The following is a 12,619-nucleotide window of genomic DNA, read 5'->3' as shown; positions in this document are numbered from 1 at the left end:
GCATAGATGTTCATGTGTATATTCTTCATGCTCAGTTCTGATACTCAACAAATTTTCTGAGCTCAGAGTTCTTTAGTTCTGAAATTTTTTTGCACCAGACTCCAATTGGTGATTCTCAGGGTTGTGAATTTGTCAGCCAGAAGTCTTGCCCACCATTATTTTAAACCATAGGTGCCGCATATCCATTACAAAGCTAATGTTACGAGTGGAGGGGTGAGTCCAAAGAAAGGAGGAAGGAGAGAAAAGGAGCATGCATTTATGAGTTTGACTTTTGGTTTGGCAGCCATATTAACAGGGAGCCAGCATTCCCATCTGCAATAATCTGTTGTGCTACTAGTATTTGTATTCAGTAGTGTCATTCAGACAACTGGTCCACCACAACAGTTTCTTCTACTCAGCACTGGGTCTCCAGATAAGACCCAGCCACCATGGCCAACAGTGAGGGACTGAGAAAGTTGTCCAACATCATGTGAGAGTACAGGTTGGGAAGCAATGTTCTGTTACAGGAGAAGGCATTACTTGCACATCTGACAGTTCTCATCTTGACACAGGAGACATCCCAAATATTCCATCCATGGATCTAACCAGTGCATATAAGTAGCAGCACAGCCACACCTGTAATCCCTGTGTGGCTCCTGTCACCATAGATAGATAGACAGCGATAGATATTTTTTTCAAATCTGGCAGCCAATTTTCCAGAAGCTGCATGGACTACTAAGAGGTTTTTAAAAACTAGTTTTGAAAAATACTTCTGGTTTTGAAAAAGGGTATTTTTCATGTGAAACAATATGGTGTGGGCTCAGGAACCAGTTAAACGTTGAATTGCTGTTCCTACAGGCATACAGGAGGGGCAAACTGCCTTTATGTTTCCCAGGAAAAGGGGGGCAGTTCAGGGGTGTTGGGTGCCACATAAACAGCATTGGGAACTACATTTGTCCCCAGGGGCACACTTTGTTCACCCCTGAATGATTGAGAGCTATCTGAACACATACAGCTTGGGTTTTCATCTAGTCCATTATTGTCTGCTCTGGCTGGCAGTGGCTTTCCAGGATCTCAAGCAGATGACTTTCCCATAACCTGCTATGTGATCTTTTTAACTGGATGTCCAGGGATTGAATTTAAATCATTTTGCGTACAAGGCATGGGCCTTACTGCCAACCTGTGGACAATCTCCTGCATAAGATGGAGGACCACCATCAACTTTCTGTCCAAGAAATCAACTGACTCATTCTTATCTCATTGTGTAGGCTACCAATAAAGTACCCAGCAGAAAACCTAGCCCATAGCTCCAGAAGGTACAAACCTCCACAAGAAAGTAAAAAAGAAATAGGTTTGCTCTAGAGACCAGTCATTTGGTGTATAGGCAAGCATTTTCTTGCCTCAGCTATTCAGTCTCTACTGGCATCCAAGCTAAACTGATGCAGTGTCCTATACTGTACATGTGGTTGGCTTTGACCATGGTTCAAAGATTCAACTGTGGCAGAATATAACACCCCTCTCCCCAGTTACTGTTAGGGTCCAAACAGTTTTGTACACTACACCAGTTGTACTAGTTTCCAGTGTGTTTCCTCAATCCAATTTCAAATGGTCATTTTGATCTTTAAAATCTTAAAAGTGTTTGGGTTCAAGTTACTTGAAAGACAATTTCCATCCAGCTCAGACTGCCCACACTTTTATGGTCAACAATAAAAGTGCTTCTCCTTTCAGAGACCAATTGAGGACAAAGGATAGGACTTTCTTCAACACTGAGAGCTTTTGAGGACAAAGGAAAGGACTTTTTCTGTAGTGGTCCCACACCTCTATGGGATGACTTGTCCTCTAGAGTTCATTAATTTCCACTTTGATTTTTTTTTTTGGAAGCTCTGAAGATTCATCTGTTTTGTTGGCTTTCTTTAGAGTTCTGATGGATTCTGAGATAGAAATGGGCCGAATACTTATTATTTACTAGTGTTTATCAATTGACTTGCTTTGCATTATTTGGTTATTATGTTGGGTTTTAATATGCATGCTGTCTTGAGAAGGTTGAATTCTTAAAGGCAGCCCTTATGTATGTTTTAAATAGAATACATTATTGGCAGGCTGTTTCATTTTCTAGTGTTATGATTTTACTTTCCAGGTGTCAAGCCCCCGTCCAAATTCACCGCTGTTATCCATGCAGTTACTCCTTTAGTTTCTCAATCTCAACCTGTGCTGAAACTCCTGGTGGCTGTTGCCAAATCCCAATACTGTGCCCAGGTGAGAACAATATTTCTCCTCCAGACTCTTGGCCAGTGATCTATGTCTCCGTAATCTCTGAGAGTATGAACCCAGCTTTTGAGTTCTGCGTTTCATTCAGCATCGATCAGTATTAGTGAGTGTAGTGAGTTGTGCTTCTGCAATGACATAGATAGGTTTGGCATCATGGCCAAACACTGACATCTGTCCAGTGGTATAGAGAGGGTTAATTTGTATTAGTAACTTTGATATTTTTTTCCATTATTAGTTACATGTGTACTTTTTGATTTTGTGTGCTTCTGCACTATCTAATACTTGGAGGTCCATCTTCCATCAGTCTTGTCCTGTGATGGGTGCACCCCAGGCAGGGGCTCCCCATTTTGCTAGTCATGGGGAATTAGATTGCTGGTGCAGGATAGTCTGGGCAGCATCAGTTGTTTAAAGCTCCATTCCTGCCATTTGGTGTGAGAGAATTTGCTGTGAAGGGATGCCATATACCATCTGCTGCCTAATTTACTAGGGATTCAGCATGTGTTAGATAGGGCTACACTCCCTCTGAAGATGCAAGTTTGCAGTTCAGGTGTACTCGTGGACTCAGCTTTGAATATAGAGACCAAGATTTCTTTGGTGTGCAGGAGTGCTTTTGCCCATTTAAAACATGTATGCCATCTGCATCACTTCCTTGAAACACTGGATCTAGTCATGGTAGTACATATCTTAGTTACATCCCATTTGGACTATTAGAATGCATTCTACATGGGATTGCCTTTGAAGAGTATCTGGTCCAAAGAGCTGCAGCCAGAGTGTTAGCCAGAGAAAGTTACGGGGACCATACTGTTGACAGCAGCTGCACTGGCTGCCACTCCATTTCCAGATATAAGTCAACGTGTTGATTGTGACCTATAAAACTCTATATGGCTCATGTCCAGTCTATCTGGCAGACCACATGAGCTTAGCTGGGTCCTGAGATCAATATTGTGAATAGTTTAATTCCATTTTAGTGTTACTTTTGGTAATTATTCTTTTTAAAACTGTAAGCTGCCTTGAGCCCCAATTTTGGGAGAAAGGTGGGAGGAGGAGATGATGGTGATGATGATGATGATACTGCCACCACCTCCACCATCACTAACAAAGCTAATTTTCCAATACAGAACTTGCTAAATGCATCAAAATGTGAGGAAGTACAGGCAGCCTTTATAAGACAAAGATGTGAAGCTGCTGTACAGTGAGTTGGACTATTGGACCATCAAACCCATTGTTTCCTGGTTTGTTTGGCAGTTGCTTTCCTGTGCCTTAATAAGGGATCTTTGCTGTCATAGTTTACTGGAGATACCAGGGATTGAACCTGGTGCTTTCTGAATACAAACCCTGAGCCATGGCTTCTCCACCCTAGTTTACTGAGCCAGTGTGAAGTGGTAATGTAAGCAGGCTCCTTGAAGGAAATTCACCAACATCATGTATGCAGCAAGAATAGTCTTTCAACAGGGATGGTGATTGACTTTCATGTTAGTTTAAAGTTTGGCATCAGATTATTATTTTTTATGACTTCCTCATCAGGCATATTGTCAGACTGGGAGCCTTTCCTCCATTGAAATAATGAAAATCAGAATTTATTGAACAAGCAAGCAGTATGAGCCCTGTTTTGAGAGAAGCTGAATTCTAAAATTTCTAAATTATATATTTCAAAGAGACTTGAGTATTTTACCTTTGAATAATTTGGAAGTTATAATAACTTCACATAATCTGTTTTTGCTGGTCAGCAGAAGATCACCTTCCTACACACTAGAAATCTTGCTCAGCCACCTCTGCTTTTGTGAGATTTAATATAATTTTAATGATGTTGTTAGTCACTTTGAACACTACATTTGTAGGGAAGGTGAAATAAAAATGTAGTTAATTAAGCAATAAATAAATTCCAGCATTCTATACATGTGTCTCCCAGTGTATCTTTCCAATGAAAGGGGCTAGATATGTGTCCTTTAAAAAAGAAAGTGGTTATCCAAAAGAAGCCAAATCCAGCTCCCATGGTACATGCTATATTACCTCCTGTGGAACCACAGAATACTGCTTGGGAAGCAGTGAATCCCTGCACCTGATGTCACACACTGTGGTCCTACAGTATTATGAAAGCCTTATGGTGCTGCAAATAGTGCCATGTTGGAAGAGCCTGCATTTATATAGCATTTTTGGAGCATTTTTGGGCTTTTGCTTCTGCCAGTGTAAGCTCTCTAGATCCCACCAGATGCTGCAAAGATTGTATCTGTGATGGCATTTAACAAAGGTGATGCTTTTCTTCTAATTTAAAAATATAGGAGAACAGAAAGAAGCAAAATAAATAAATAAATAAAAGTTCCCTAGATAAAAATTAGTTCATACTCCTCCCTCTGTTCCATTTCCTTTTTCGAAGTCATGAACTGAACTGTGGAGTAATTAACTTGGCAGTTGAACTCTTCTTTGGATTGTGATTTTTGCCAGCATATCATACTCATTATCATTTACATTCCTCCTTTTTCCCAGTTTGGGGCTCAGAGCAGCTTACAACATTTAAAATAAATGTAATTTTAAAATTCACATGTATGAATGTTAAAAAGTAATTAAACTATCAAAAAATTAAATAAACCATTAACATTAAAAAATTAAAGAATATGCAGCATGCTATACAAGGCCCATTATTATTATTATTATTATTATTATTATTATTAACCTTTATTTATATAGCGCTGTAAATTTACACATTTTCCCTAAGCAATCAGTTCCTTGGATCAAGGAATCAGCCTTTTACTAACAGAGAGGCTCCTTTTCCTTTCCAGATCATTGTCTTATGGAATTGTGATAAACCCCTCCCTGCCAAGCACCGTTGGCCTGCCACTGCCGTGCCTGTCATTGTCATAGAAGGAGAGAGCAAGGTAAGTGGATATCCCACGGGAATCAGGGCTGAAGACTGGATGGAGTTTGTTATCACGTGTAGAAATATATGCAGTTTTGTTTTCCATCTTGAAGGCTTACCCCATTTGTATAAAATGGTTTTGCTTCAACTTTCCTGAAGTTCCAAGGCAGCGTATTAACCAATATGTACACCAGAATTTTAATCCGTAACCCTATTAAACTTAATATTAAATCCATATTAAATCAATAGTCAACAAACACATTCCCAACTGACCTACCATCTACTTCACAAAGTGCTCTCAAACAGCAGCAACTACCCCCCATCAATTGCTTACAGCCAGCTGGTTTTCCAGCTTTGCCTTTTGCATAGTTGCTTTCAAAAAAATTTAATACCTGTGGTGAATCATGCCATAGTCCAGGAGCTACTACTAAAAGGGCCCTGTTCCTTGTTGCAAGTAATGTTCTCTGCACTGAGCAAATACAAAAAGATCTTGTCAGTTTCCATCTCTCTTTTTAAATGTTTTTCCAAAGTTGATTACATTATCAATAAATGTCATGTAAAATGAACTCAAAGCAGAAAAGAATAGCTAGAGACCCCACTAAAATGATAGGCCAAAGAGCATTTTTACTGAAAGATTTAAACCTTGTGGGAAATGTGCGTCTCTTATAGAAGACCTTTTCCCATTGATAGGACTAAAATGGGAAAGGCCTACTATCCTCCATGCAAAATAGAATCTTTTAGAGCTTAATTTCTGAGAAGATTGAAGGAGATACTCCCTGGGCTAATGAGACCCAATTTGAAGATCAAAACACATCCCTCAGTTTGGGCATGGATATTAAATAGCAAGTAGTGTTTTGTTTCAAAACAAATATGTGATTGTTTTAATTCTAGCCCATTGAAACAATCTTTCAAGAAGTCAGCTGGTACAAAAGGTGCCCCTCATAAAAACATAGGAAATTGCCTTAGTCAGAGCATTGGTGCATCTAGCCTGGTTTTGTTGGCACTGGCCAATAGAATCTCTACAGGGTGTCAGACACCTACTTAAGTGATGCTAAATTTTGGACATGAGACCTTCTGCGTGCAGAGTATGTGCCCTGTCACTTAGCTACAGTCTCTTCTCTGCCTCTTGAGTCACCATAATCACACATCTCCTATTTTGGAACTACCACTAATGATTTCTGCAGCTGGGGGGACTTCCTATGAGAATGTACAGTGTCTACGATTTCTTTGCTTACAAATAGACTGTGACAGCTCCTTCTCTTTTACATATTCTAAAACAGGCATCAGCACCCTGGTGCCCTGCAGATGTTGTCAAGTAGAACTTCCAAAAACCTCAGTAATCATGGCAGAACATCAGCGTTTACCCCAACCGCCAAAATATCTGCACCCCAAAATATGTGCACACTGCCCACTCTTGTTCTGAAATAAGAGTTTATTATTTGATGTTCCTTTCACTATTTATTTTTATTCAAATAATTTCTGGTTCACCCTTTTGTCAGATCAGATTTCAGAGTGTGTGACAGAGATAGATAATAAACTGTTTGAATTGTAAGGCGATAAAGCAGTAACCTTAACAGCCATGATAAAAGACCACAGATAAACATTTCAAGGTAGTCTAAGAGATTGTACAGATTAAAGCACCCAGGTAAATAAAAGCTTATTAAATAGATGGCAAAAATATGGTAAAGAGGTGCTAGCATACCACCACTATAGGAAGCCTGTCGCTTATAATGTAATAACAGTATGACGCTATCATGATAGAACCAATGTGGTGTAATAGTCAGATTTCAAACAGGAAACCTGAGCTGACATCTCTGCTCCAGTAAAGCAGTGAAAGTTTCTGTGGATAGATCCAGTGTTAGCAATTCAATGGCAATTTAAAGTCCATACTAAAAGCCAGGATGAATTGACTGCCCAGTTGATGTAGAAGCCAATAGCTTCCACTGTTAACTTTCTTGCCAATGTTCCTTTCAATTCATATCCCCATCTTTCAGCCTGAAAATTGTAATCAACACAAATACAATATGATTATAGAGATATTGGCAGAGGGGAACAATCCAGACTCCAAGGGAACAGAAAGAATGAAAGGTGAACTTTGGCTCTTTCCAGTGGTCAAGATGCCAGCCTTCAGAATCAGCCCTTCTATTCTTCTGCAAAATTTGTAGGCACTTAGTGTGGTTCCAGTCTCGGTTCTTCTTTCCAGGCAGATCATACTTTTGCCTGTGTGGCTGGAAATAATAGCAGGATGTTATGCCACTCATTCCTCCTCTGCACCAGGAAAGCGTTGGTGCAGTATATTTCCAGACTGTAACAAGGCAAGGCAGCCACCTCCATGGTTTTGTGCACGGTGTCTGAATGCAGACACTTATTTATTTTCACACACAGAAATCGATGTGGACAGCCTCCAGTGCAAGTGCTAAATGGCACGAAGGAAGCTGTGGTAATCCAGGTCCAACTGCTAAAGAATGCAGGCATATAGTTCAGTGTTTATCAGCCAGCTGCCCAGAGCAGAGTGAATTTTCGCTCTGAAGCTGTTCACCCCCACCACCCATGCTTTGCAGCTGTTTAAAATGTATGGACCTTGTCTGTACTATTTCCCTCGAATAGGCTTAACAAGAGAAAAGTTAGAGCACTGCTAAGCTGGCAGCTAAATCGGTTCCTGCTTCTGATTGTGTCCATGTGAGCAGTACCAGGAGATTCACTTGCAGGGTTAAGATAGGAAGCTGCTGTTTAGAGATTGCCCTGCTCTGTGGCTGTTATTGTCTCTCCCCACCAGCCCCCTTTTTTTCCCTTTCTTTCATATATTTGAGAGCCTGAGGAAACAAAAATGCCTAGTCAAGTTCTAAAGCACCTGTGAGCACTAGCCTTGGAGCCATTTAGAGGCTACAAAGGACTTAGCAACTTGAGGAGCTCAAGAGCTGGTTGTTCCTTCTCTTGCACATTGCACTGTGTTCCAAAACGGATTCCCATCAAGGAAAGTAAACCAAAAAACTGTTGACTTTAGAATGTCCAAGTGACTATTGTTTGCTTTACATCAGATTTACCCAACCTGGCACACTCTAGATGCATTGTAATACTCTCCTCTTCTCTAGATGGCATAGCATCTAGAGAGCAGTAGGTTAGGAGACGTTCTAAATCTCTAACCTAGAATTTGGAAAGGCTGTTTTTTTGGACTACATCTCTCATATTCTAGGAGCTGTGCTCTAAAAAAATAACTTTTCCAATGTTTTGCTTCAACCTTTTAAGACCTGGGAATAACTTATTTGCACCACCTTCCCATGGTGATCCATGGGAGATGTGCCAAAAGTTAAAGTCCAGAAACTTTGAAAAAATACCATTTCATTCTGTTCTCTTTCCCTTTCCCTTTCCTCTTTTCCCCCCTTTAAATGGAGAACAGATAGAAGTATTGTCATGCAGTGATTCCCAAATGCTAGTCCTACAGGTGTTGTGTTCTTCAACTTCCAGAAGCCTCAACCATCTCGACCAATAGTCTGGGATTCTGGGAGCTGAAGTCCAAAACACCTGGAAGGCCAGAGTTTGGGAATAACTGTTCTAGAGGATTATTTGTACACAATAGTTCACACCTTTTAGCACAATGCATTTCTTGTTCCAAATGGTTCAGCCTCATTTCTCACCATCCATTGTAATTTTTTCATGGCATGATGAATCTGACAATTTAAAATAAAGCAGGAAGATGTGTTGCTGTTTGTTGCTATGTTTCTCCCCACCACTGCGAAGTATTGCTTTTGGTAGTTGTGGGGAGATTACTGTAGACATCATCCAACTTTATTGGCCTCTTCTCCTCTTTTCTCCCATTTAGCATTATGATTTCCAACAACCTACATAGAATTATATACTCTAATCTATTCCAGTAGGGCAATGACATGGAACTCCCTGGCATAGTAGTATCACAGTGCCCGTATAGTCTCCAAGTCATTCTGTCTGCAGCCCTTACCATTGTAGTAAGAATACACTTAAAAAGAGCATGCAAGAAAAAGCAGAATCAGATGTGAACATGGAGGCATTTTGATGTGATGGAAATGGAGAATAGCACTATGGCTGTCTAAAAACACTGAAATTAAAGCTCCATGGTAGTGTTAGGATATGAAGTCAGTGTCATGTTTTTAATGCTCTTTTTAACTTGTGTTTTCAAATAGAAATTTGGTTTTATTGTGTTTCATCTTTGGTATTAACCATTTTTATTTGCCTTGTACTATTACAAAGCCACCTTGTTCACCACCTTGGATCTCATGTTCATAGAAAGGCAAGATATAAGTAAAATAAAATAAAATAAAATAAAATAAAATAAAATAAAATAAAATAAAATCTTTCCACGTGCACCTCTCCCCACCCCATGAGATGTTTTGATTGGATGACTAGGGGCAATCAGGACCTGTGCTACATCAGTCTAGTAGAGCAGCAAAAGTGAGGTTTAACAGTAGCAAGAATGCTTTCAACCACACTTCTTCTCAAAGTAGTGGTCTACAGACCTGTGGTGCTCTGCAAGCCATTTGCTGCATTCTGTGGCAAGTTTCCAGAAAACTTTGAAAATATGATTATAATGTGGCCAAAATACAGTACCAGTCTCTAGCCCATGGGGTGGAATTGCCAGTCCATTGCATCAGATAGCTTCCTAAGCACTGTTCTACATCATGTTTACTTCCTGCTCATGTATTAGTAACTTCCTCTTGAACACTTTAATTTCTCTGTAAACAGGAAGCGACACAAGGAAAAAGGCAAAGAGAGAGCATGTGATAAGGGGATGGCAACCAGAGTGAGGAGAAGGCAGGGTATATGGGCTGGGGGTGTTACTGAGCAGTGAGGATCAGCAATAGACAGACCTTGACTCTGCCCATTTGGATTGCAATTGTAGAAAGAAGCTGAATTGTGTTGCTGATAAACTGCAGGACTGCTGCAACAAAATCCCTCTTCTCTTTTCCACATTTATTTCCCTCCATCTCACCCCTCTCTTTCTCCATTGCTCTGTCATATATGTTGCAGTTGTCCCTCCACATTTGCGGGTTTGATTTTTGCAGATTTGATTATTCACTGATTTGATTATCAAGGTCCTCTAATGCAACTCTGTGCCACAAAACTTCCACTGAAAGTCGCACTGAAGGACCTAGAGATTCCTAGAGACAGTACTACACTAGGCATTTGTAAGTCCCCCAGTGCAATTCTGTGGTCAATGTCCAGCAGATGGTGACCACAGATTTGCACTGGAAGACCTAGATATCCCTAGAGAAATTATCTTTCAGTGTTTTTTTTTATTTGCAGTTTTTCCACTTTCACAGGGGTCCTATGCTCCTAATCCCAGCAAATGTGGAGGATCCACTGTACTAGATACTATTACAACATGCAAGTATATACACAGAGAAACAAAACAAAAATGTATGCAACAATACCCAAACATCATTGTAGCAAAACTAAATTTGGAGCAGGCTGAATTTAGCATGGCATAGTGGCTTGGGTCCAACCTATCTTCGGGTCTACCTCCTTCCATATAATCCTCCCCGTACACTTAGATCCTCAGGGAAAAATTTGTTACAGCCTTGTTTTACAACAACCTCCCTGTTGCTCCTAGATTGTGGATTGGCCTGCCGGACGAGATCCGTCATATTATCACTCTAAACAGCTTTTTAAAAGCTATAAAGATGGATCTCTTTCGGCAGGCCTTTCCTGAATAGCTCACCGGCCATTGGAAGGAAAATCTAACTGCTGACTTCCGACTTCACCACAGTTATCGTATTGTTTTTTTAAGTATGTTTTATGTTTTGAATTCCACATTGTTTAATTGTATTGGGGGGGGGGGGGGGTGTTGAGGGTTTGGACTGTATATTTTAAATTTGTAAGCCGCCCCGATAGCTTTTTGTAGAGAGGCGGGATTTAATAAATTTTATTATTATTATTATTATTATTATTATTATTATTATTATTATTATTTATGAGTGTTGGACTAGGACTCTGGAGACCAGGGTTCAACTTTTGGCTCTGCCATGAAGCCCACTGGGTGACCTTTGGCAAGTCACACTTTCTCAGCCTCAGGGGAAGTCAGTGGCACCCCCCCCCCCCCAAAGAAATCTTGCCAAGGAAACCCCAGGATAGGTTCACCGCCTTAGGGTTGCCATAAGTCGGAAATGACTTGAAGGCACACAACAACAACAATGGCTGAATTCAGGAGTCGTTGTAGAACAACTATTGTTAAAATTAACCAGTGGATAGCAGGACCTTACAACTAGAGTGATAATAAAAAGCTGTTTAGAGTGATAATGTGACGGATCTCATCCGGCAGGCCAATCCACAATCTGGGAGCAACAGGGAGGTCGTTGTAAAACAAGGCTGTAACAAATTTTTCCCTGAGGATCTAAGTGTATGGGGAGGATTATATGGAAGGAGGCAGACCCGAAGATCTTCAGGAGAAGCTCTGCTCTCTATCCTACCACTTTCTCAGGTTCACATGGTGGGGTCAAAATAGAGGATGTTCTCAGTGGCTACTCTCAAACTGGAATTTCCTCTCTATGAAGCTAGGATGTCCCCCTCCTTGCTGTCCTTCTACCAGCAAGTAAAAACATTCTTATACTATCAGGCTTTTAAAAACCAGTGGGAATAGACTGGAGGCGATAGACTTTTAATGGTGTTCTATGCTGTTTTGTGCTTTGTACATAGTTTTTCAATGAATTTTAATGACTTTAAGGTTATAAACTGTTTAATTTTTAAAGTAACTTTTATGTTTATACTTTTCATATAGTTTTTAATATGTTATTTTTTACATGTTGTCAGCTGCCTTGAGTCTCATTATTGGGGAAAAGGCAGGATATAAATGAATAGTAATAATACTATTTATATTTATAATATAAATAATGATATAAATTAAACAGATCAAATGCATAGGAGTCTGTAATAGAATCCAGCTCTTTCAAAGGAGACTGGACGACCTCGTATCTTTTCTGGACCTTTCCATTTAATAGGGTCATTTTCTCCATTAATGATATGGCAGAGTGCTAACACATTCCATTTGGCTGTAAGCAGGGCACAATTGCCCTTGGCACTGTCAGTCTTAAGAGCTTTTTGCTGATCTCTTTGTCTACCCTGCAGGTTATGAGCAGTCGTTTCCTGCCCTATGAGAACATTGTCACAGATGCTGTTCTAAGCCTCGATGAGGATACGGTGCTTTCAACCACTGAGGTGAGACTTTTTCTCTTTTCAAGTTGTCTGGCTTCACCACTCTGTTCTCTGTTTCTCCCCAGTCACATTTCTAATCAACAACTGCTTGCTGTGGTAACCCACAACTGCCCACTTAAACGGTTAGAGCTGGGACATTATATCATCATCATTATCAACAACAACATCATCATTTATTTCTATAGCACTGTCAATTTACATAGTGCTTTACAGGTGCAACAACTTGAAACAGTGGGACCTGACAGGCATACAATCTACAATGTGTTCATACACATACACACAGAAGGAAGGAAGGCAGGAATAATAAAATATAATTATACAATAGATTTATAAAGC

The 12,619-nt window shown here is 40.1% G+C and overlaps 1 protein-coding gene across 1 annotated transcript in view; it reads left to right on the top strand.

Moving 5' to 3' along the window:
- EXT1 (exostosin glycosyltransferase 1) overlaps positions 1-12,619 on the top strand; it is a 332,610-nt gene that overhangs the window by 302,005 nt on the left and 17,986 nt on the right. Inside the window, exons 6-8 of the mRNA XM_089517870.1 lie at positions 2,117-2,235; positions 5,025-5,120; positions 12,197-12,286. Of these exons, the coding sequence (XP_089373996.1) occupies positions 2,117-2,235; positions 5,025-5,120; positions 12,197-12,286 (305 nt within the window). The remainder of the gene's footprint in view (positions 1-2,116; positions 2,236-5,024; positions 5,121-12,196; positions 12,287-12,619) is intronic.

Source organism: Sceloporus occidentalis, unplaced genomic scaffold (assembly GCF_023333645.1).
Source record: "Sceloporus occidentalis isolate IW3139 unplaced genomic scaffold, rSceOcc1.0.p SCAF_3, whole genome shotgun sequence".
Classification (NCBI taxonomy): Eukaryota; Metazoa; Chordata; class Lepidosauria; order Squamata; family Phrynosomatidae; genus Sceloporus; species Sceloporus occidentalis.
This window is presented reverse-complemented; position numbering and strand designations above follow the sequence as displayed.